We start from the raw sequence: 25,716 nt of genomic DNA on the forward strand, positions 1-25,716 counted from the left end.
TTCTAAGCAAAGTGTCGTGGCGGGATCTACGTGTGAAGCGGAGTACATAGCTGCTTCGGAAGCAACAAATGAAGGAGTCTGGATGAAGGAGTTCATATCCGATCTAGGTGTCATACCTAGTGCATCGGGACCAATGAAAATCTTTTGTGACAATACTGGTGCAATTGCCTTAGCAAAGGAATCCAGATTTCACAAGAGAACCAAGCACATCAAAAGACGCTTCAATTCCATCCGGGATTTAGTCCAGGTGGGAGACATAGAAATTTGCAAGATACATAGGGATCTGAATGTTGCAGACCCGTTGACTAAGCCTCTTCCACGAGCAAAACATGATCAGCACCAAGACTCCATGGGTGTAAGAATCATTACTGTGTAATCTAGATTATTGACTCTAGTGCAAGTGGGAGACTGAAGGAAATATGCCCTAGAGGCAATAATAAAGTTATTATTTATTTCCTTATATCATGATAAATGTTTATTATTCATGCTAGAATTGTATTAACCGGAAACATAATACATGTGTGAATACATAGACAAACAGAGTGTCACTAGTATGCCTCTACTTGACTAGCTCGTTGATCAAAGATGGTTGTGTTTCCTGGCCATAGACATGAGTTGTCATTTGATTAATGGGATCACATCATTAGGAGAATGATGTGATTGACTTGACCCATTCCGTTAGCTTAGCACTCGATCGTTTAGTATGTTGCTATTGCTTTCTTCATGACTTATACATGTTCCTATGACTATGAGATTATGCAACTCCCGTTTACCGGAGGAACACTTTGTGTGATACCAAACGTCACAACGTAACTGGGTGATTATAAAGGTGCTCTACAGGTGTCTCCAAAGGTACTTGTTGGGTTGGCGTATTTCGAGATTAGGATTTATCACTCCAATTGTCGGAGAGGTATCTCTGGTCCCACTCAGTAATACACATCACTATAAGCCTTGCAAGCATTGTGACTAATGAGTTAGTTGCGGGATGATGTATTACGGAACGAGTAAAGAGTCTTGCCGGTAACGAGATTGAACTAGGTATCGAGATACCGACGATCGAATCTCGGGCAAGTAACATACCGATGACAAAGGGAACAACGTATGTTGTTATGCGGTCTGACCAATAAAGATCTTCGTAGAATATGTGGGAACCAATATGAGCATCCAGGTTCCGCTATTGGTTATTGACTGGAGAGGTGTCTCGGTCATGTCTACATAGTTCTCGAACCCGTAGGGTCCGCACGCTTAACGTTACGATGACAGTTATATTATGAGTTTATATGTTTTGATGTAACGAAGGTTGTCGGAGTCCCGGATGTGATCACGGACATGACGAGGAGTCTCGAAATGGTCGAGACATAAAGATTGATATATTGGAAGACTATGTTTGGACCGGGTGAAATCGGGATTTTTCCGGAGTACCGGGAGGTTACCGGAACCCCCCGGTAACTTAATGGGCCTTAGTGGGCCTAGGTGGAAGAGAGGAGAGGAGGCCAGGGCAGGGCCGCGCGCCCCTTCCCCCTAGTCCGAATAGGACAAGGAGAGGGGGGCGGCGTCCCCCCTTCCTTCCTCCCCTCCACCTCTTCCCCCTTTCTCTCCTAGTCCAACATGGAAAAGGGGGGGAGTCCTACTCCCGGTAGGAGTAGGACTCCTCCTGGCGCGCCTCTCCTCTAGGCCGGCCGAACCCCCCCCCCCCTTGCTCCTTTATATACGGGGGCAGGGGGCACCTCTAGACACACAATTGATCAACGATCTTTTAGCCGTGTGCGGTGCCCCCTTCCACCATATTACACCTCGATAATATCGTAGCGGTGCTTAGGCGAAGCCCTGCGTCGGTAGAACATCATCATCGTCACCACGCCGTCGTGCTGACGAAACTCTCCCTCAACACTTGGCTGGATCGGAGTTCGAGGGACGTCATCGAGCTGAACGTGTGCTGAACTCGGAGGTGCCGTGCGTTCGGTACTTGATCGGTCGGATCGTGAAGACGTACGACTACATCAACCGCGTTGCGTTAACGCTTCCGCTTTCGGTCTACGAGGGTACGTGGACAACACTCTCCCCTCTCGTTGCTATGCATCACCATGATCTTGCGTGTGCGTAGGAATTTTTTTGAAATTACTACGTTCCCCAACAATTATAGCATGAACAATAGACAATTATCATGAACAAGGAAATATAATAATAACCATTTTATTATTGCCTCTAGGGCATATTTCCAACAGTCTCCCACTTGCACTAGAGTCAATAATCTAGTTACATTGTGATGAATCGTACACCCATAGAGTTCTGGTGTTGATCATGTTTCGCCCGTGGAAGAGGTTTAGTCAACGGATCTGCGACATTCAAATCCGTATGCACTTTACAAATATCTATGTCTCCATTTTGAACATTTTCACGAATGGAGTTGAAGCGACGCTTGATATGCCTGGTCTTCTTGTGAAACCTGGGCTCCTTGGCAAGGGCAATAGCTCCAGTGTTGTCACAGAAGAGAGTCATCGGCCCCGATGCATTGGGAATAACTCCTAGGTCGGCAATGAACTCCTTCATCCAGATTGCTTCATGTGCTGCCTCCAAGGCTGCCATGTACTCCGCTTCACATATAGATCCCACCACGACGCTTTGCTTGCAACTGCACCAGCTGACTGCCCCACCATTCAAAATATACACGTATCCGGTTTGTGACTTAGAGTCATCTAGATCTGTGTCGAAGCTAGCATCAACGTAACCCTTTACAACGAGCTCTTCGTCACCTCCATAAACGAGAAACATATCCTTAGTCCTGTTCAGGTACTTCAGGATGTTCTTGACCGTTGTCCAGTGTTCCATGCCGGGATTACTTTGGTACCTTCCTACCAAACTTACGGCAAGGTTTACATCAGGTCTGGTACACAGCATGGCATACATAATAGACCCTATGGCCGAGGCATAGGGGATGACACTCATCTTTTCTCTATCTTCTTCCGTGGTCAGGCATTGAGCCGTGCTCAATCTCACACCTTGCAATACAGGCAAGAACCCCTTCTTGGACTGATCCATATTGAACTTCTTCAATATCTTGTCAAGGTATGTGCTTTGTGAAAGACCTATGAGGCGTCTCAATCTATCTCTATAGATCTTGATGCCTAATATGTAAGCAGCTTCTCCAAGGTCCTTCATTTAAAAACACTTATTCAAGTAGGCCTTTATGATTTCCAAGAATTCTATATCTTTTCCCATCAATAGTATGTCATCAACATATAATATGAGAAATGCTACGGAGCTCCCACTCACTTTCTTGCAAACACAGGCTTCTCCATAAGTCTGTGTAAACCCAAACGCTTTGATCATCTCATCAAAGCGAATGTTCCAACTCCGAGATGCCTGCACCAGCCAATAGATTGAGCGCTGGAGCTTGCATACCTTGTCAGCATTCTTAGGATCGACAAAACCTTCCGGCTGCATCATATACAATTCTTCCTTAAGGAAGCCGTTAAGGAATGCCGTTTTGACGTCCATTTGCCATATTTCATAATCGTAGAATGCGGTAATTGCTAACATGATTCGGACGGACTTCAGCTTCGCTACGGGTGAGAAAGTCTCATCGTAGTCAACTCCTTGAACTTGTCGATAACCCGTAGCGACAAGTCGAGCTTTGTAGATGGTAACATTTCCATCAGCGTCCGTCTTCTTCTTAAAGATCCATTTATTTTCTATCGCTCGCCGATCATCGGGCAAGTCTGTCAAAGTCCATACTTTGTTTTCATACATGGATCCTATCTCGGATTGCATGGCTTCAAGCCATTTGTTGGAATCTGGGCCCGCCATTGCTTCTTCATAGTTCGAAGGTTCACCGTTGTCCAACAACATGATTTCCATGACAGGGTTGCCGTACCACTCTGGTACGGAACGTGTCCTTGTGGACCTACGAAGTTCAGTGGTAACTTGATCATGATCGTCATCATTAACTTCCTCTCTAGTCGGTGCAGGCACCACAGAAACATTTTCTTGTGCTGCGCTACTTTCTGGTTCAAGAGGGGTCATCTCATCAAGTTCCACTTTCCTCCCACTTACTTCTTTCGAGAGAAACTCTTTCTCCAGAAAGGACCCGTTCTTGGCAACGAAGATCTTGCCTTCGTATGTGAGGTAGAAGGTATACCCAATGGTTTCCTTAGGGTACCCTATGAAGACGCATTTTTCCGACTTGGGTTCGAGCTTTTCAGGTTGAAGTTTCTTGACATAAGCATCGCATCCCCAAACTTTAAGAAACGACAGCTTAGGTTTCTTTCCAAACCATAATTCATACGGTGTCGTCTCAATGGATTTCGACGGAGCCCTATTTAAAGTGAATGCGGCAGTCTCTAAAGCATAACCCAAAAATGATAGCGGTAGATCGGTAAGAGACATCATAGATCGCACCATATCCAATAGAGTGCGATTACAACGTTCGGACACACCATTACGCTAAGGTGTTCCGGGCGGCGTGAGTTGTGAAACAATTCCACATTTCCTTAAGTGTGTGCCAAATTCGTGACTCAAATATTCCCCTCCACGATCTGATCGTAAGAACTTTATTTTCCTGTCACGTTGATTCTCAACCTCACTCTAAAATTCCTTGAACTTTTCAAAGGTCTCAAACTTGTGTTTCATTAAGTAGACATACCCATATCTACTCAAGTCGTCAGTGAGGGTGAGAACATAACGATAGCCACCGTGAGCCTCAACGCTCATTGGACCGCACACATTAGTATGTACGATTTCCAATAGGTTGGTTGCTCGCTCCATTGTTCCGGAGAATGGAGTCTTGGTCATTTTTCCCATGAGGCATGGTTCGCACGTATCAAATGATTCATAATCAAGAGACTCCAAAAGTCCATCCGCGTGGAGTTTCTTCATGCGTTTGACACCAATGTGACCAAGGCGGCAGTGCCACAAGTATGTGGGACTATCATTATCAACCTTACATTTCTTGGCATTCACACTATCAATATGTGTAACATCATGTTCAAGATTCATTAAGAATAAACCATTGACCAGCGGGGCATGACCATAAAACATATCTCTCATATAAATAGAACAACCATTATTCTCGGATTTAAATGAGTAGCCATCTCGCATCAAACGAGATCCAGATACAATGTTCATGCTCAAAGCTGGCACCAAATAACAATTATTGAGGTTTAAAACTAATCCCGTAGGTAAATGTAGAGGTAGCGTGCCGACGGCGATCACATCGACCTTGGAACCATTCCCGACGCGCATCGTCACCTCGTCCTTCGCCAGTCTCCGCTTATTCCGCAGCTCCTGCTTTGAGTTACAAATATGAGCAACCGCACCGGTATCAAATACCCAGGAGCTACTACGAGCGCTGGTTAGGTACACATCAATAACATGTATATCACATATACCTTCGGTATTGCCGGCCTTCTTATCCGCTAAGTACTTGGGGCAGTTCCGCTTTCAGTGACTGTTTCCCTTGCAATAAAAGCACTCAGTTTCAGGCTTGGGTCCATTCTTTGTCTTCTTCCCGGCAGCTTGCTTACCGGGCGCGGCAACTCCCTTGCCGTCTTTCTTGAAGTTCTTCTTACCCTTGCCTTTCTTGAACTTAGTGGTTTTATTCACCATCAACACTTGATGTTCCTTTTTAATCTCCACTTCCGCTGATTTCAACATTGAATATACCTCAGGAATGGTCTTTTCCATCCCCTGCATATTGAAGTTCATCACAAAGCTCTTGTAGCTAGGTGGGAGCGACTGAAGGATTCTGTCAACGACCGCATCATCCGGGAGATTAACTCCCAGCTGAGATAAGCGGTTGTGCAACCCAGACATTTTGAGTATATGCTCGCTGACAGAACTATTCTCCTCCATCTTACAACTGTAGAACTTGTCGGAGACTTCATATCTCTCGACCCGGGCATGAGCTTGGAAAACCATTTTCAGCTCTTGGAACATCTCATATGCTCCGTGCTGCTCGAAACATTTTTGGAGCCCCGGTTCTAAGCTGTAAAGCATGCCGCACTGAACCAGGGAGTAATCATCAACACGTGTTTGCCAGGCGTTCATAACGTCTTGGTTTGCTGGGACGGGTGCTTCACCTAGCGGTGCTTCAATGACATATGCTTTCTTGGCAGCTATGAGGATGATCCTCAAGTTCGGGACCCAGTCCGTATAGTTGCTACCATCATCTTTCAGCTTGGTTTTCTCTAGGAACGCGTTGAAGTTGAGGTTGACATTAGCATGGGCCATTTGATCTACAAGACATATTGTAAAGATTTTAGACTAAGTTCATGATAATTAAGTTCATCTAATCAAATTATTAATGAACTCCCACTCAGACAGACATCCCTCTAGTCATCTAAGTGATACATGATCCGAGTCAACTAGGTTGTGTCCGATCATCACGTGAGACGGACTAGTCATCATCGGTGCACATCTTCATGTTGATCGTATCTTCTATATGACTCATGTTCAACCTTTCGGTCTTCCGTGTTCCGAGGCCATGTCTGTACATGCTAGGCTCGTCAAGTCAACTTAAGTGTGTTGCGTGTGTAAATCTGACTTACACCCGTTGTATGCGAACGTTAGGACCTATCACACCCGATCATCACGTGGTGCTTCGGAACAATGGACTTTAGCAACGGTGCACAGTTAGGGGGAACACAATTCTTGAAATTTTAGTGAGAGATCATCTTATTTATGCTACCGTCGTTCTAAGCAAATAAGATGTAAAACATGATAAACATCACATGCAATCAAATAGTGACATGACATGGCCAATATCATTTTGCTCCTTTTGATCTCCATCTTCGGGGCGCCATGATCATCATCGTCACCGGCATGACACCATGATCTCCATCATCATGATCTCCATCATCGTATCTTCATGAAGTTGCCTCGCCAACTATTACTTCTACTACTATGGCTAACGGTTAGCAATAAAGCAAAGTAATTACATGACGTTTCAGTTGACACGCAGGTCATAAATAAATTAAGACAACTCCTATGGCTCCTGCCGGTTGTCATACTCATCGACATGCAAGTCGTGATTCCTATTACAAGAACATGATCAATCTCATACATCACATATATCATTCATCACATTCTTCTGACCATATCACATCACATGACACATGCTGCAAAAACAAGTTAGACGTCCTCTAATTGTTGTTGCAAATTTTTTACGTGGCTGCTATAGGTTTCTAGCAAGAACGTTTCTTACCTACGCCAAAACCACAACGTGATATGCCAATTTCTATTTACCTTCATAAGGACCCTTTTCATCGAATCCGGTTCGACTAAAGTGGGAGAGACAGACACCCGCTAGCCATCTTATGCAACTAGTGCATGTCAGTCGGTGGAACCTATCTCGCGTAAGCGTACGTGTAAGGTCGGTTCGGGCCGCTTCATCCCACGATGCCGCCGAATCAAGATAAGACTAGTAACGGCAAGTAAATTGACAAAATCGGCGCCCACAACAACTTGTGTTCTACTCGTGCATAGAAACTACGCATAGACCTAGCTCTGATACCACTGTTGGGGATCGTTGCAGAAATTAAATTTTTTTTATGCATCACCAAGATCAATCTATGGAGTTTACTAGCAACGAGAGGGGAGTGCATCTTCATACCTTTGAAGATCGTGAGTCGGAAGCGTTGCAAGAACGAGGATGAGGGAGTCATACTCGTAGCGATTCAGATCGCGGTGGATTCCGATCCTAGCGCCGAACAACGGCACCTCCGCGTTCAACACACGTGCAGCCCGGTGACGCCTCCCGCACCTTGATCCAGCAAGGAGGAGGGAGAGGTTGAGGAAGAGGGCTCCAACAGCAGCACGACGGCGTGGTGGTGATGGAGTGGCAGTTCTCCGGCAGGGCTTCGCCAAGCTCACGCGGAGGAGGAGAGGTGTTGGGGAGGGGAGGGGCTGCGCCTTGGATGTGGTGCTGCAGCCCTCCCTCCACCCCTCTATTTATAGGGAGAAGTGGGAAGGGGGCCGGCCAAGGGGAGGGGGCTTGCCCCCCAAGCAAGGGGGGCTCCCCCTTTAGGGTTCCCCCCCAACCCTAGGCGCATGGGCCCTAGGGGGGATGGCGCCCAGCCCACTTAGGGGCTGGTTTCCTTCCACATACAGCCCATAGGTCCCTCCGGGGCAGGTGGACCCTCCCGGTGGACCCCCGGAACCCCTTCGGTGGCCCCGGTACAATACCGGCATACCCCCGAACACTTCCGGTGACCGTATGATGACTTCCCATATATAAATCTTCACCTCCGGACCATTCCGGAACTCCTCGTGACGTCCGGGATCTCATCCGGGACTCCGAACAACATTCGGTAACCACATACAAATCTTCCTTATAACCCTAGCGTCATCAAACCTTAAGTGTGTAGACCCTACGGGTTCGGGAATCATGCAGACATGACCGAGACAGCTCTCTAGCCAATAAACAACAGCGGGATCTGGATACCCATGTTGGCTCCCACATGTTCCATGATGATCTCATCGGATGGACCACGATGTCGAGGATTCAAGCAATCTCGTATACAATTCCCTTTGTCAATCGGTACGTTACTTGCCCGAGATTCGATCGTCGGTATCCCAATACCTCGTTCAATCTCGTTACCGGCAAGTCACTTTACTCGTTCCTTAATGCATGATCCCGTGACTAACTACTTAGTCACATTGAGTTCATTATGATGATGCATTACCGAGTGGGCCCAGAGATACCTCTCCGTCATACGGAGTGATAAATCCCAGTCTCGATCCGTGCCAACCCAACAGACACTTTCGGAGATACCTGTAGTGCACCTTTATAGCCACCCAGTTACGTTGTGACGTTTGGTACACCCAAAGCATTCCTACGGTATCCGGGAGTTGCATGATCTCATGGTCTAAGGAAACGATACTTGACATTAGAAAAGCTTTAACAAACGAACTACACGATCTAGTGCTATGCTTAGGATTGGGTCTTGTCCATCACATCATTCTCCTAATGATGTGATCCCGTTATCAATGACATCCAATGTCCATGGTCAGGAAACCGTAACCATCTATTGATCAACGAGCCAGTCAACTAGAGGCTCATTAGGGACATGTTATGGTCTATGTGTTCAGACATGTATTACGATTTCCGGATAACACAATTATAGTATGAACAATAGACAATTATCATGAACAAGGAAATATAATAATAACCATTTTATTATTGCCTCTAGGGCATATTTCCAACAGTGGCACAAAGCAAAAACCCCCGCCCGCCCATTTGGCGCCATTTCCAGCAAACCCTCCCACGTCCCTCCCGCCACCCCCCTTCCTCCCCCATCCATGGCCGACGCCCAGCCGAATTCCGGCGGCCTGGCCGTCGACCCGCCCGGAAAGGTGAAGAAGAAGGCGGCCAAGGCACCAAGGAAACCACGGTCGGAGTGCACGCCAGAGGAGATCGCCAGGTTGGACGCAGAAGTGGCGACGAAGAGGAGCCGGAGAGCGGCCGTCAAGGGCAATGCCGCCGCGGCCAAGTTCGCCGCCGAGCGCGATGCGATTGAGGCCGCGCGGCGCAAGGCCGCGGCCGACGAGAAGGAGGACATCGTCAACAAAGCGCACGCCCTCCTCATGCTTAGCATGGGCCGTCCGGCCGGTTTCACTACAGCGGCCGTCGGCCCGGTGAGCACAGGCTCGTCGGTCGCCCGGCCTGCGCACTGCCAGTCGCCAACGTCGCGGACCACGCCCATGTCGCCCGGCTTTCTTCCGCCAAGGCACGACGGTCACACTCGTTTCTCGGGGTCGCCGGACGTTGGCTTGTTCGCACCGTCCACACCACGCCCCGCGGCCGTCATCGACCTCAATGTCACGCCTGGGTCCAGCAGCGGCGGCCGGCCGTCCGTCGAGATGCAAAGCAAGCAAGCACGGGTACCGTTCACGGGCACCATGCCGCCCCGTGCGTGTTGTTTGACGGAATGCCAACAGCAACGGCATCGGTCGACGACCCCCTCTACAACCAGTACATGGAGAACGTGATCTTTGAGGCTGGGCACGGACGTGCCTATGACCCCGAGGAGACCCAAAGTCAGGATGGCCGCGCCCAGTACGTCCCCGATGAAGAGGCTGACGACCGTGCAGACTACGACCATGGTGACTCGTGGCATGAAGACGATGACATCTATGTCGAAGGTGATGGTGAAGAAGAAGAAGAAGGCAATGACGTTGATATTAGTGACGCGCCATTGTTCATCGACGAGCTGACCCAAAGAGCGGAAGCACAAAAGAAGAGGAAGAGCATTCGCACGGGTTCATACACACAAGATGAGGACAAGTTGATTTGCCAAGCTTGGATGGAGATTAGCCAAGATCCGAGGACCGGCGCGCTACAAAAGGGCATTGTTTTTTGGACGAGAGTCCACAAAACATTCCATGAAAGGAAGATGTTCGAGCCCTACCAAATTACAAGCAACTATGGCATTGGCTCGATTCAAAAGAGATGGTTGTTCATCCAACAAGAGTGCAAAAAGTATCAAGCCGCATTTGAGAGCGTTGAAGCACGGCCCGTGAGTGGTCTCGGTGTTGGGGACACGGTATGCTCTCCTCTTCCTAGCCCTTTCCTTGCTACGGCCATGAGACTTCGGCCTTGTATATGTTTGCATGTTCACTTCTTGTTGATCATGTGTTGTAGGCATTTCAATCTTTGGAGGCATTCAAGGCCGGCACAATGACAAGCCATTCACTCTTACGCATTGTTGGACGCTCATCAACAATTGCCCTAAGTTCAAGGACCAATACCGTGAACTACAAAGGAAGAGAGGACTGAAGACGGCCAAGTTCGCCGGAGGTGAAGATGGCGAGGCGTTGAAGAGGCCGAGGGGCAAGACCAACTCCAAGGTTGATGACATACGTGATGCCTCATCCATGGCATTGCATGACACTTTGCATGGCATGATGTCTCAAAAGGATGTGAGGGACGAGAAGAAGCGGCAAAGTAAGGACGAGCAAATGAAGCAATACCTAGACCTTCAAAGAAAGAAGCTTGAGATGGAGGAGGCGGCCAAGAAGAGGAAGATCGACATGGAGGAGGCGGCCCGGCAAAGGCAGCTCGACATAGAGGCCGACAACGTCAAGGCCAGGCAGAGGCAGCTCGACATCGAGGCCACCAATGCCGCCACCAAAGCGAAGGAGGTGGTCCTTGCGATCATGAGCGTGGACTTGTCGAAGATGAGCGACAAGACGAGGGCCTGGTTCGAGGCCAGGCAGAAGGAGATGCTCGACGCCGAAGGCTTGAACTAGGTCGTCCGATCGGCGTGGCCGTTCTTTTTGGAGGCTGGCATGGGTGCCGCCCGCCCGCTGGGCCGCTGGCAGTGTGCCGGCGAGAAAACATTCATTTTGGAGGCCGGCTGTGTTGCCGGCGAGGACAACTATTCATTTTGGAGGCTGGCTGTGTTGCCGGCCGCTGGCCGATGCCGGCGATGGACGTGTAGGCCGCTGGCTTTGTTGCCGGCGTGATGAACTGGGGCCGTGAACTAGGGCTCGGCATTTGAAACGTTGCTTTTTTTTTAAATAGACGCGGACAGGATGGGGCAAACAGATGCGCCCGCATGCTAGGCGCACGGCCACCGCATCCAAAGACACGCCCGGACACGATCCCAAATCCCTATCAAATGGACAGAATCCGGACAAAAACGTCCGTTTGGGGTCGCGCGGTGGAGTTGGCCTTATGACCGGAAATTTTATTTGGTGCCGGTGCCAAGGTCGGTTCAAAAGCTCCCGCGGGGCTGCCTCGTCTACTATAGTCTAGGGTTTTGCCCGCAAACCCCAATTCCAGTCCCCGTCCCAGTCCCAATCCTAATCCCGCCCCCACCAGCGGAGCGGCGTAGCCGCCGCCTCGGCCGCCCTCGGCGCCCGCGCCGGAGAGCCGGCGACGATGGCGAACCGCACGGACCCCCTGGCCCGGAGCATCCACGGCACCAACCCACAGAACCTGGTGGAGAAGATCGTGCGGGCTAAGATCTACCAGAGCAACTACTGGAAGGAGCAGTGCTTCGGCCTCACGGCGGAGACCCTCGTCGACAAGGCCATGGAGCTCGACCACACCGGCGGCACCCACGGCGGCAACCGCAGGCCGACCCCCTTCCTCTGCCTCGCCCTCAAGATGCTCCAGATCCAGCCCGACAAGGAAATCGTCGTCGAGTTCATCAAGAACGAGGACTACAAGTAATTTCCTCTTTAACGTATTCGTCGATTCCGTCCTCTACCTCTAGCTGCTTCTGGTAGGCATTGAATTGAAAAATCGATGCCCTTATCTTGTTGTTTCTGCTCTAGGTATGTCCGGGTTCTTGGGGCCTTCTACCTGCGCCTCACTGGCACCGTCGCCGACGTTTACCAGTACCTCGAGCCGCTCTACAACGACTACCGCAAGATTAGGCAAAAGCTCAGCGATGGAAGTATGCACTCCAAATTTTGTTTCTTTTGATCTCATATTGTTACTTATGCTGGTAGCTAGCTAGGTGTATGAGATTTCAGATTTGGGGGTATGCGGTTATTTTACTCATTTTCTCATCTGTATTCGTTTCAGAATTCACGCTGACACACGTTGACGAATTCATTGACGAGCTCCTGACCAAGGACTATAGCTGCGACACTGCCCTCCCCCGCATTCAGAAAAGGTTTGATTTTATCTGTCCCAAACTCTGCCATGCAGTTGAAATTTATCTTGTTTGCGACATCTGCATCTACCCTGCCATCTGCTACTGCTCAATTTCTCGCTGATGTTCCGAGACTAGCGACATCTTAAAAAGATAGTTACCCCTTTTGAGATTGTGTTCACTGTTCTCTCTGTGTTAAAGATTGGAGTTGTTGATTGTTCCCTCTCTGTTAAACACATAGTTGTCATGTACTCCCTCTGTCCCAAAATAAGTGGCTCAACTTTATACTAGCTTTAGTACAAAGTTGAGTCACTTATTTTGGGACGGAGGGAGTATGTTTCAGTAATAGTTTTTGGTTTAGAGATATTTTCTTTTGACCACTAGTCAGTAATCTTAAATACGGGTTTGCCTCTTGATGTGCTCCAGATGCTTCACAAATTCATTTTTATGAATATTTTCAACAGATGGATCCTTGAAGCTTCTGGAACTCTAGAACCTAGAAGAAGTGCACTTGAAGACGATTTTGAGGAAGAGGAGGAAGATAAGGAGGATGGACAGCCTATGGACGTAGATGAGCCTAACACTCATGAAAAGGTGAGCATACTTGCTAAATGATCTAAATCAATTCACCTAATTTGTTGACCAGAGGTGTTGACTTGTTTTAACGTGTTAACAGGACCATCTTCGTGGAAGAAGCCCCACCAAAGAACGCGACAGGGAAAGGGAGAGGGACAGAGACAGGAAACACGAAAGGCATCACAGGTATCTGCTATATATGAATTGCTTGTTACGTAGATGGTTGTCAACGACTTATCTATTGTTTCTTGAAATGCATCTGTACTGCTCTCGTGCTTAAGGAAGAATCAGGTGTGAGCTGATTGGTTAATATTCATCGGATGCCAAGTTTTTAGTACTCTGTTTACTGTGTGTTTTGGGAGTTCAGGCCAAGGATCTTCTGTTTTCTTATTGGTTAAGGGCCCAGAAGTAACCTATGTTTCACTGATTTTACATTGATAAATGTTAGTGACGTCATGCTTAAGACATATTAACTTAGAAAATATATACTTAGAAGCCCTAAGCATTTTGCTATCTTGGTTTTGGTAACTGTAGAATATATATAGGAAAATTACCACATCTGTGTAAGCTATCCTTTTCATACATGGACGTGACTCAATAACACAAGACCAACAAGCAGAGCAAGAGCTTCTGGGGCACCCATGCACGAGCAGGTTCACTTGTCTTGTATCACAGCACAAGACTGAAACAGTGACTTTCTCTTTAGCTTCTTTTGATATTGTATGACTTTTAGTTATAGAGATTGTACTGGAAGCTGTTGCTGTATCATTGCAGCGTTGCATTGCATATTTGCGCACTTAGTACTTACTGCCATGGCATGTTCATGTCAAGAGCCATTGGTTGATGAGCTGCTTCCTACAGTGTTTTGTGGCCCTGCCAGGTTTCTCTGCACTGATAGTGTGCAGTTGAGAAGTATGATGTGCCAAACAGATTTAAAATCACAAACTGGTCCAAATTTGAACTTTTCGCTTATTGAAATTTGCTATCTTATTCGGATTTATGTTAAACTTTATCATATCAGTTTCATCACATCCTCCATTTTTCTGCCGCTTGCAACCTTTTGAGTTTTTGAAATGAAGAGCTCTTGCTTGTTTTTGTGTCTGCTTTTATAAAAACATGTAAGAAGCCTGTTTTAATCGTGTCTAAAATGTATAGAGCCCGATAGAATTTTGTAGCGGTGCCAGATGGGTTTGCCAACGAGTTATTGTAAGTATTTCCCCCAAAGCTTAATGTGCCTGCATGCATATTGCTCTTGCATGAAAGTAGAAATCAGATAAGAGCCGAAGGAGCTTATATTCATTTCCGGCAAGTTTTGAGTATGATGTTGATTTACATGCTCTTTGAGAGTTCAAGTCACCGATGTTCTATTTCTTCTTCTTACTGGTTAAGGGCATAGAAGTAATCTCATTTTTATTTCATGTTGATACATCATACATATTAGTGATGTCATGCTAAGCCACATCAATTTGGAAAATATATACTAAATTAGAAGCCATAAGCATTTTGCTATCTTGGTTTTGGCAACTAGATTATATCCAAAATGCAAATAATCTGAGAGCAGAAATTGCAAATCATTGGAAAGTATGCAATGTAAAAATGCTAAGAAGGCCAAAGAGCAGCGCAGGAGCTTTTATTATAGTTGTTTAATCCTGGAGATCATACTGGAAGCTGATGCTGTAGCATTGCAGTTGCATTGCATATTTGCAATTTTGCATACTAGAGTTACTGCCATGGCATGTTAATGTCAAGAGCCTTTGGTAGGCAAGCTGCTTCCTATAGTGAATAATCATGACCCTGCCAGGTTTCTCTGCACTGATAGTGTGCAGTGAGAAGTATGATGGACCAAACAGATAGTTCTTATCCACAGTGGTTCAAATTTGACATTTTGCTTATCGGTTTTGTTGCTCTTGTTTAGTCCATGTTAAGAAGCCTTCCTTTCATGTATAAATGTATAGAACCGGATATAATTGCATAGCTAAGCTTCATGCTCTGCCTAGATAAGATCAGTTTCTCTGTTCTAGAGATTTGTTTGTTCATAACCAAATGAATAAAAGGAATCGGTTATTTTTGGAAACTCATTTTTTAAGGATGTATTGAGATACTGCCTAAGGGTTTAACTTCGGATTATGTCATAAAGAAGTGTAATAATTTTTTTGACAGCTGGTCATGTTCATTAGCTGTGCACCAGTGTACGATGTTCTTAACATTGAGCTACTTTCTAAGTTCAGTGAACTACAGTTATTGTTATGGTTTCCCCTTAAGCATCTGTGTGAACTTTTGCCCATTTTATAGCCTGTAATTTTGTAGACTTATTGTTTGAAAAAATAAACTCATATGGTGGAGACTACTGTAGCTGCTTGCGTAAAAGTAATTATGTGGGTCCAAATATTTTATCAGGGTTGGACAGATTTGTTTTAGGAATGGAAGCCTGATAGATGTTCAAACGTGATAAGATCTTAAAAAAGTACCTGCTTTGTAGACATATCTTTCTGAAGGCACCAGGTCCATTTGATTGTCATGTAAATGGATTTGATTATTTGGCTAGAGGTTTTTCATAGGTATGGGGAATGGGGGCAATTGCTGAATAACTATTGATCCCTTGTTTCTCGGCATGTTCTGTCTATGGTTTTGAGGTGCTGACGTGTGACTAAATGATCTGTAGTTTCTCAGCATGTTCATTCTGTGGTTTGAGGTTACTGACATACTTATAAAAACTTGGTGTGGTGTTTCTCTGTGATACATGCACTAGCTATCAGTGTGTTGATTTGGTCTCTAGATACCCTTTTGATCTTTGTTTTTCCAGGGACCGAGATCATGACAGAGATCGGGATCACGGGGACTATGGAAGAGGCCGGGAAAGAGATCGAGACAGAGATAGAGGCCGTGAAAGAGATAGAGAGAGGGATAGGGAACGAGACCGTCACCGCATCAGAGATGATGACTACAACCGAGATCGTGACCGGGATGGCAGGGAAAGGGAACGCCGGGACAGAGACCGTGGCAGGCACAGGAGCCGCTCAAGGAGCAGAAGCCGGGATCGGCGTGAAAGAGACCGTGAAGTGGGAGAGCTCCGTAAGAGACGTGGCCGTGGTAGTGCCAGTCCTCCTCGAGGGCGTGCCGATGATGGTCCGAGGGAGGAGCCTAAGAAGAGAAAGGAAAAGAAAGAGAAGAAGGGCAGCGGGAAGGGTCCAGATCCTAATGATCCAGAGATTATAGAGATGAACAAGCTGCGCGCATCGATAGGGTTGGGACCACTGAAGTAATGGTACATTGCTGTAATGTATTTTGAAGCTCCAAGCTTAAAACCAACAAAGGAGTAGTTAGCATTTTTCTTTTAACACTGCAAGCTTTTCAAAATACACTGTAATGTAACTTTGGCGGTTTGGTCTGCTTTTCTGGCTCTACCTTGCTGGGTCTTTTTTGCATTTTTCTTGAGAGACATGGTGAAGGCTGATGAAGGAGAAAGCATTTGATTTCAACTGTATTGTGTTGACAAAATTGACTAGATATTTCTGTTCAATAATTTGTTATATTTTAGTGAATAAGCTGCATCATGTGCAATAATCGTGCCAAGATGAGATGTGGAATAATAAGCTGCATTTTGACCATGTTATTGGTCAACTGTGTCATACAATTTCATACTTGGCTGATGAGATGTGGAGATATTCAATGATTGCTTCATACTTAGCTGAGCTAGTGTATTCTATGATGCCGATTGAAAACAATGTAACCATTAGAAGTACATCCCTTGAGCGTTAAGGCTCCAAGCAAAAAATGAAAATGTGGTGGATAGTGAATTCCCTAACAAAAGGAAAAAAGGAACCGCTGTCACTGTGCTATAGTACTAAAATGAGATCTTTTGGTGAAGCTTCTGTGGCTGTAGACTTGAGCAACACATCATCCGTATCACAGTCGGTCGGCGTAGAGAACAGACACTAAGGACGCCACTCTTCGATTACTTGTCAACGGACTTCAAAACCTCCCAGCTCAGCCGCATGTGCAGCGGCAATGGAGCAACGAAGCTGAGCTTCTCGAGACCCGAGAAGTCACGCTCGGCGTCTTCAGACTGCAACCCTTGGACGGCAGCTGAGATATCAGGGAGCATCATCTGCTTGCAGTGCAGATGCAGCTGAGGCTGCTCCTCCGCGACGCTCCCGCCGCCCAGGACAAGACCAAAGGGAAGCCTTTGCTTCCTGAGCAGTTCCTCGTCGACGGTTTGCGGCACGGGGAGAGGCGTCCAGTCCTGGTGCGCTTGACGCCCGTACTTGTAGTCCCCTACGATCGGCGTTCCGAGAACCTCTGCACAGTGGACTCGGAGCTGGGTGGGTTTTCAGGAGAAATCAGGTTTTCTAGTGGTGAGTGATTCTGATACTTTGTAAGATCTTTGTTCAGGGATTGAAATTACCTGATGCTTTCTTCCGGTGAGAGGAAATAGTTCCAACCAAGTGAACCCTGCAATCATTAGCAAACCCCAATGATATAGAATGGTGATGGTTAATACTTAACACTCCATGTCATATTGGCATTCTTTTTCTTGGTTTGCATACTCATCACTCAGGGCAACCTAAAGATCACACTGTAATGCTAGAAAACATAGAGAGCGATGTTGCCATATGAATATTTTACTTTTAACCCATTTTACCTTGCTGTCTATGCTCTGGTTTTCACTAACTGAATTCTTTCTCCACATAACGTTTCACACTTGTTTGATGCACCTCCTTCCCAAAATGTAAGGCGCACTTACTTTTCATGGTCTCAAGTTTGACCAATACCCCCCCCCCCCCCCCTTCACAAATATAAGATGTTCTAACTCTTTTTGTGAATCGGATGTATATAGACACGTTTTAGTGTGCTTGTTCACTCATTTCAGTCCGTATGTAGTGCATATTGAAATATCCAAAACAACATATACTTGTGAACGACTATATAACAAAGTATACAGATTGGACATATATGAATGGTGTTGTTGTATTTATCCTGCAAATAATTTTATGCCCCATGTCTTCATACTAATTTCATAAACAATAATACTGTAAAAAAATCGAGTCAAAATCATAGACTTAAGACCATCAAAAGCTAACCGCACCTTACATTTTGGGAAGGGGGAGTGCCTTTTAACTGGAGTAACATAACGCTGTTACCATTCTATACAGTATATTGTGACGCAGGGGAACTGCAAATTGATGTCATGCATAACTGCATAAGTTCTAATGTAATTTTATCATTATCTACTGGTAGAAGGTAACGTCCTCATATAAAAATGTGTCATGTTGAAACTCAATCTGGGAAAGTCTGTTTCTCATCAGTATCATAAGTCTGCATGTGACTTGTACTGTTTGGCATTCTTACACTACTGGTCATACTGATTGCGTTATGGTACTGAATTATCATATCATATGTTCAGAAGAACTTGAGATCTTGACATAAAACTGCTACCAGTAATTACTTTGTAAAGAAAGTAATGTTTGTTTTTCAACAGACAAGATTATTGTTCACCTACCTCGGGGGCAAGATTCAATCACTCTGTATTCTGTCAAAGCATCCTGAACAGATGTAGTATTTGGACCAGCTCTAACAGTCAGACGCTCAGACTTGCCATCTTGTAATAAAACCTGCAAAAAGCAGACCTCCATAAAATAGTACTCCATCCGCTGATTTCTATCGTGGCACCCATGCCTTTTAAGATTATAACCTTTTAATTTTGACCAACAATGTCCCCAGCAATGTATAGATTTCATGGTACAAAACTTGTACCATCAGATTTGTATTTCAAAATACTTCTAAAAAAACACTCGACGCTCTGGGAATGAAACCTGAAGGCATTGCTTTTTAGGTTGAGGAAAGGTCCTGAACACTGGCTCCACCCGCTATGGTGGCGCCATTGGTGATCTGCCACGCATGGGGAACAAACTAAGCGAGGGGCCTTTTTTGTGAGAACCGGCCTGGTTGGCAGCCCCACACCTGGAGGTCTTACCACCATGTTAGACGCACGTTCTCTCGAAGTACTTCTCATGTAGTCACGATTTTGCAGTTATTAAACAATCCAAAAATATATCATACACGAAACTAATGGTCATTACAGCCATGCGAAGCTAAACCACACTACATACAAATAAACGAAGGGATACAAATCACAATAATGATCAAGGTATTGGATGAACAATCGACATGAGAAAGAACAAAGAGTTCTGAGCATGAGATGGATAAAATGACATGTGACAGGAATATCCAACTTGCGGATAGAGGAAATTGCCCTATACTCCTGTCCTTTACTAAGGTCGCAATCTCCCACCTACAGTACGCAATTCAGTAAATACCCAATGTGAAGTTCTATAATTGAATCACCTGTCTACACTCAATTAGTTTTCTATTATTTTAAAGTAAAACAAATTTATATCTTAACTTATGGAGGAAAAAGAGAATGTGTCTTCTTGTTAAGTAAATATCTATTGTATCTGACTTGAACTCATTGTTTATTTCTGGCTACATCTCTTGTCAGTGAAGTTGCTTGTCAAAACTATAAAGAAGATTTTTGCTAAATAGAAACAGCAAGGGAACAACAACGCATATTCTACAAACCTTCGCAAGTGGAGCCGAGAGTAAACCCTTGGGATGTCTAGGTGTTCCCATAACAAGTGCAACATATTTTCGTTGCAATACTTGTTGAGTACCCTTCAACATAAAATATATGAGTATCAAGATAAGTATATAATATGGTGCGGAATTCAATACGAGCATTGACAAGCACAGTAGAAGTTACACTGAACTACTTACATCAGCTAAAGCATCAGCAGTTTTCTCACGAAAGATAGCATGCAAAATGGAAGCACTAAGTTGAGTTCTACCCAGAACAAGGACGCCGCTACAATCCCTATCAAGTCTGTGGACCTGAAAAGCAAATGAGGGCATCAGCAAACATGCAACTCTACGTATATCAACACAAACAAGTTGTTTATCCAAATGTAGCAATACTACAAATGGAAAGAGATCTTGAATAATTATACAGAATATATTACTTATCGAAAGTATATAGTACAGTCTTAATTTACATGAACGTAAAGATCTTGAATAATTATACAGAATATATTACTTATCGAAAGTATATAGTACAGTCTTAATTTACATGAACGTAAACATGAATTACCAACAGAGACCTACAAGTTTATTAGTTTGAATCAGAATACAATGTTCACTGAATTGAGATAGGTCTACCTTGACAAATACAAATTCAATCTTGTGCTCGTCTCAAAAAAAAAAAAGTTTAGTAGCACAACACTACCCTAATCATTATCTTCTCAGAATGCTTAGGGTATGCCTTTATCCTAATTATTACACTCACAGCAATGACAGGTGATTCTATACTCCCTCAGAAAGTACTTTTTTTCCCAAACGAAGGAGATACAACAGGCAAAACTTCCATGCTTACAGCCTTCGCTACAAGTGAGAAACAACTGAACTGTACCGAACTCACCAGGCGAGGTGCGTCAGAAGAATTTTCTTCGAACATCGGGGCAAGCACATCTATACTGTTTTTTATGCCAACACCACCCTCCAAATAGAGAAGCAAGAAAACCTTTATTATGCACTGTAAAATCTTATGAGAAATCAGGCAAAAACTAAGCCTGCATAAATTCACCTACTTGAACCGGCATTCCAGGGGGTTTGTTGACCACAATGATGGCTTTATCCTGAAAGAATTCCAAACACCAACGAATATTATCTACCACCCAAATCAATTAAAATAATCTTTTAAATACAAGAATAAATCAAGACCTTGTAAATCTCAAGGCTACGTAAAAAATCAATCTCATTCCTGTTATCAAATTTCCTGGCCTTCTCAGCAACAGGAGATTCTTGAATATTAACAGGTAGAAAGAGGGTATCACCAGGTACTAGGTGATCTTTTGCCGAAACCTTCAACAATGAAACAAAGTCACATACTGCCAGAGCACTCAGGACCAGTAAAAATACGTGCTCTCTTATCTCATCAGGCATGGTACCAACTAAGATTTACAGTGCTATATAATCTCATCCCACATTCTACAGTGGTACCACATACTCCCTCTGTACCACAATACTTGTCACTGGGGGAACTTGTACTGGTTTCCCCCAGCGACAAGCATTATAGTACAGACGGAGTGTTTTTTATGCAGTAACAAAACCAAACACAGAGCATATGTCAAGGAAGAATCAGGCCATGTAGTATGGGACAATGTGATATGATGGATGAAGAAATACTGGAAATACACCATCATATGGAGAAGGCAGGCGAAAAAGAGAAAACCGAGGCTCAACGAATTCTTTCATATTTACCCGAGCGACCATACAGCAAAGAGTATGAACCATTATATGTCTGGTTCCAGTAATGACAGAAGTATGAATGCGAATGACTGATACATTGGGTTTTAGTGTTTTACACTATCCCTTGGGCTGGTATTGCTGTTATATGTGTCATTATCTGGTCATGTCGACTGGAGTGGTTATATTGCATTTTAGAAACAATGGTAACAAGTTACCAGGTTTCTCAGTTAAGTATTACATAAAAAGTAGGTGATGTTCAAATTTATTATCTCACTCGACAAATTCAGTTAATACCATTATTCATGTATTTGGCTGATGAGTGTGTATGTGTCTGCAAACCAGAAAAGTACCAAGTATAATGAGCTACAAATGATACAACACAAATATTTCTAATTTAGACTGCTAGGTATATCTAATTCACGCATTGTATTCGTTACCCTTCTCAACCGGAATTGCTCAGCACTAGCATCTGTGGAAGATGTCTCCGCAGTCACAGCATTCTTCTTAACCTGTCAGTCACCAAACACAATTAAGATCTTCTTAATATTCTTTTTATTTTATCGCTCATGGAGAAAAATAACTAATATCACAGTAGTGGTTAAAAAAGCATACAGTTTACGGTATTTAAAATTAAAAACATAGTAGATTGCTAATCTACTGCAGTTTTAACATGCATTTTCAAACAGAAGCCTGCTCTAGATTGTTCTTAACCAAGATTAAAAAAAAAACTTGAGTACCTCAGACCTACAAACAGTATCCAGCAAGAACGCCTCATGTTCTTGCATGAATATTCAGTTCACAAAAAAACTCTGTCTGCACAGTTTTCCACCACCTCAAGTATATATTGATGGTAACAAAACGGGAACGCTTTGCCCTTTGGCAAATTTGTGCATGAGCAATTGTTTATATTTTTAAGTAATTCTTGCTGCAATTATATTCAAATAATTCTAGTAACAATTCTAACCAGCCTTCAAATGTTGATGGCCTGATGACGTTTTTCTAAATGTTGGTATATGAATCTTGTTGAAGTGTATATGTGGATGCCCTAGCCCTTTCCATAAGTTCGGACTTTTGGTTGTGTTGGCTAGTGCATGACGCTTAACATGGTGTCAGGGCCAAAGGTCTTGAATTCAAGTCCTGGCTTTCGCAATTTATCAAAAAAATTGCTGTTGCCCCCTCTGTGTCCATGTATAGGCCTCTTGAGCTATACCTTGATGGTGTGGATTGCCTAGCCCTTTCCCAGCTCGGACTTTTTGGTTCTGTTGGCTAGTGTATGGAGCTTAACAAATCTCTCAGTTTAATAAAAAGAAGCATGCCATTTTAAATTAAAAGAGGAAACATACTTCCAAGCAAATATGTGAATCATACAGTGTGCAGTGTATTATTTCAAGAATGCCAAGATGATAACTATATCATTTATTATCATCTGGTAGTTTATGAGTGCAAGTGCATGCACACAAGGGCCAAACCTACACTCAGTAGGAAAAACTAAAAATATCTGTTGATCAGATACCAATCTTTTCATGAACTACCAAGTGAAACCTCCACCGCTTGCTTTGTTTGGAAGTGCAACAATATATAGAACAATTAAAAAAATATGCAAAGAAGACATAGCACACCACATAATTGCTGGACAGCAGGAGCCATCCTTCCAGCCAACAGGCTAGAGAAACTAAGCCTGCACTGTTGCCTAAAACGAGCCATCTCAGCTCCGATTAGAGAACTGAATTTTGAGGTACAGTAAGTAGGGTATTCTATTGACAATAACTCCAATGATTGTGTTTCCTTCAGTAGCCTGAGGTTCTGGATAAATAAGGTCTTTTGTGCATGCAAGTGCAGAAATTCAACTCAGCGACCACACAATAGGAGCGAGCAATTAGATAATCGTGCAAATATTAGGCGTCAACCAAATCCTTTTTTCATAAGAGGAAGCAGTTCACTGGCGCATTTGGTCGAGCATGTGGTGCGCACCTTGCGTAGGCGGAAGAGCTTCTGCACCAGCGAGGCCGGCAGGTGGGGGCAGCATCGCCGGACCCATCTGATGGCGGTGGAGTTGGAGTTCCCTTCTATCTCATCTCCTCCCTGCCCTCGAAAAATGGCTCTCGCAGCGGCGGCGGCATCGACCGGCGCGAACGGCGGGAGCTCCATCCAGCGGTTCTTGTTCCCCTTGTCCGGCCGTCCGCTCTCCTCGCCGGTAGCGTCTAGAGCGTCCTGCCTCGCTGCTGCGGTGGCTAGGCCGGCGTACGGTTGCTGCAGCCTTGTAACCGCGCCGCCGGCCGCCAGCCTTCGGAGTAAGAGGAGCGCCGCCATTCTCGTTGTCATTCAGAGCCGAGGAAGACTTGGTGCCTTTTCTCCTTGTCTGCGGGTATCCCTGGCCGTCGGATCCATTTGTACGCATCAAACCAGCCTCCAAATGTTACTTCCCGCCCAAAAAAACAATATTTGCGTGAAATGTTTATATTTTACAGCACGCAAGACATAGTGATTGAATTGCTCCCTGATACCTTCCACACGCAATCAGGAGCCCGAACACTTTCCCCTTCCTCCCGGGCCGCTCGCGCGGGCGGCTCTGGAGGCCAAATCCCTAGCCCCGCAAGCCTCCTCCTTGTGCTACCCCAGCCGTCGAAGGCGACGGGCGGGGTCGGCGTGCCCCGGTGGGCTCCCCTCCCGCGGGGGTGGGACGCCAAGCGGGCAGCGCGGGAGGTTTCTTCTGGTGTGGCGGCGCATGGCGGGGAGCGCAGCGGAGTGGCGGAGCTTGGCAAGGGAGTAGCAGCGGAGGCCTTGGCGCACGGGTTCGGGCTCCGAGTGGAGCCGGGAAGGGTCCTGGAGGCGGGTGCGCGGCTGGGTCAAGGTGACGCCGGCGAGGGTACTCGAGGTGGTCACGGCGCTGCGAGCCCGGCCAGGAGATGCTGCTTCGGCAGCGGTCGGGTGTAGCAGCGGCGTCGAGCGCCCTCGATTGGCTCCGGAGTTGGGAGATGGCGGCGACGGCGTGCGATCCGGATCTGGCCGTTCCGGGTCCTTGGGCCATCTGCTGCGTGCCCGCCTGCCTGGATTGGTGTGGCTGGTGGCTGCGTGTTGTGCAGGCTGCCCTTGGCGTGCTGCCATGGAGATGGACCAAAGCTGCGGTCTTTTCTTGGCCGGGCGGGAGATGGAGGTCGGGTTGCTTGCCCTCGGTCGTGCAGGGTCGGGGTGGGCACTGTCACACCGAAAACCGAAAAACCGAACCGAACCGAACCGGATTAACCGATTTGTCTGTTTATTCGGTGTACGGTTGTTTGGTTCGGTGGGAACTTCCATCGCTATTCGGTGTTCGGTGTACGTTCAGTTTCCGGACATCAAAAACCGTAATCACCGAAGAAGCCGATCTTATTTACGATTCCTGTTTTCCGTGAGGCCGTGCGTGATTGCGAGGACAGCCCATTTGTCCACGGGCCCAACATCCCCCGATTACTACTAATTCCCAAACATCCACGTTCATGCGTACGTATGTAAAACCTAGACTAGACATCGCCCATCTCTCAATCACTTGGTCAGGTGGCGCCCTGCCCATCTCTCAATCACTTCGTCAGGCGGCGCCCTCTCTCCAACCCTAGGCGCGCGATCAACTGCTCATGGAGCCAGCTTGGTGAGTCGGCGCTCCATAGTCAGCAACAAGTACTTCATGCCATCCGCTCACAAGTACTAATTCGCTGCCTTCTCCAAGTTCTAATCTGTCAAATCTTAGTACAGGTAAGTACAATAGCACGTAACGTACCCCATGCAAGTAATTGGTTTGATCTACTAGGAATATTTTACTATTGTTTTGTATGAAACGACCATCATGAGCTAGTGTATCCATAAAGCTAGCTCTTCTGATTATTTTATACATTCTGTAGAATGTAAATCGCTGCTCATGAGTCAGGTCTCTTAGACAGTTGGGTACATGTACTTTGGTTTTTCGGTTAACCGAATAAACCGAACCGATATATTTTGGTTAATAAGGTTCGGTGGCTAATTTATGTGTGATTATTTCGGTTGCCATTTCTTCAAAACCGAAATTATAAAAAACCGAATAAACCGAACCGTATAAATCATATTAACCGAACGCCCAGCCCTAGTTGGAGATGTGCGACGCGGATGAAAATCTTGCCCGTCTTTGGACGGTGTTGGCGGCGACGGCGCCTGCGGGTGTCGGTCCCCTCCTTGGAGGCGTCGCTAAGGTGTGCCGGCATCTCTTCCTCCTAGCTTGGGTTGCTGT

At 45.7% G+C, this 25,716-nt stretch overlaps 2 protein-coding genes across 4 annotated transcripts; one reads left to right on the plus strand and one right to left on the minus strand.

Moving 5' to 3' along the window:
• The first annotated feature begins 11,726 nt into the window (after positions 1-11,726).
• LOC123120611 (pre-mRNA-splicing factor 38) lies at positions 11,727-16,723 on the plus strand. Its single transcript, XM_044540617.1, has 6 exons — positions 11,727-12,171; positions 12,280-12,401; positions 12,533-12,623; positions 13,067-13,196; positions 13,279-13,364; positions 15,982-16,723. Exons 1-6 carry the CDS (start codon positions 11,882-11,884, stop codon positions 16,439-16,441), a joined length of 1,179 nt encoding a protein of 392 aa, XP_044396552.1. The 5' UTR covers positions 11,727-11,881; the 3' UTR covers positions 16,442-16,723.
• Positions 16,724-16,758: 35 nt separating this feature from the next.
• On the minus strand, positions 16,759-24,223 carry LOC123120610 (RNA pseudouridine synthase 4, mitochondrial). Of its 3 annotated transcripts, none has more exons than XM_044540615.1 (11): positions 23,984-24,223; positions 23,451-23,850; positions 21,917-21,988; positions 20,952-21,092; positions 20,819-20,866; positions 20,650-20,727; positions 19,953-20,066; positions 19,758-19,850; positions 18,679-18,790; positions 17,584-17,630; positions 16,759-17,496 (listed from the first exon to the last, which is right to left on the minus strand). In XM_044540615.1, the coding sequence occupies exons 2-11, from the start codon at positions 23,799-23,801 to the stop codon at positions 17,134-17,136; spliced, it is 1,419 nt and encodes a 472-aa protein (XP_044396550.1). In that variant the 5' UTR covers positions 23,802-23,850; positions 23,984-24,223; the 3' UTR covers positions 16,759-17,133. The 3 variants fall into 3 exon arrangements, with proteins under 3 accessions (XP_044396550.1, XP_044396549.1, XP_044396551.1); XM_044540614.1 differs by having other exon boundaries at positions 23,451-23,898; positions 23,984-24,192; XM_044540616.1 differs by lacking the exon at positions 20,952-21,092 and having other exon boundaries at positions 23,451-23,898; positions 23,984-24,192.
• Between the last annotated feature and the right edge of the window lie 1,493 nt (positions 24,224-25,716).

Source organism: Triticum aestivum, chromosome 5D, assembly GCF_018294505.1.
Source record: "Triticum aestivum cultivar Chinese Spring chromosome 5D, IWGSC CS RefSeq v2.1, whole genome shotgun sequence".
Lineage (NCBI taxonomy): Eukaryota > Viridiplantae > Streptophyta > Magnoliopsida > Poales > Poaceae > Triticum > Triticum aestivum.

Excerpts from the sequence above, each read along its gene's own strand:
- LOC123120611 (XM_044540617.1), top strand. The coding sequence starts at position 11,882 with ATGGCGAACCGCACGGACCCCCTGGCCCGGAGCATCCACGGCACCAAC. Across the intron at positions 12,402-12,532 it reads GCAAAAGCTCAGCGATGGAA|AATTCACGCTGACACACGTT; the intron begins GTATGCACTCCA and ends TATTCGTTTCAG. Across the intron at positions 13,365-15,981 it reads AAACACGAAAGGCATCACAG|GGACCGAGATCATGACAGAG; the intron begins GTATCTGCTATA and ends TTGTTTTTCCAG.
- LOC123120610 (XM_044540615.1), bottom strand. The coding sequence starts at position 23,801 with ATGACAACGAGAATGGCGGCGCTCCTCTTACTCCGAAGGCTGGCGGCC. Across the intron at positions 21,989-23,450 it reads AGCTCTTCCGCCTACGCAAG|GTTAAGAAGAATGCTGTGAC; the intron begins GTGCGCACCACA and ends GGTGACTGACAG. Across the intron at positions 21,093-21,916 it reads AGCAATTCCGGTTGAGAAGG|GTTTCGGCAAAAGATCACCT; the intron begins GTAACGAATACA and ends TCATTGTTGAAG.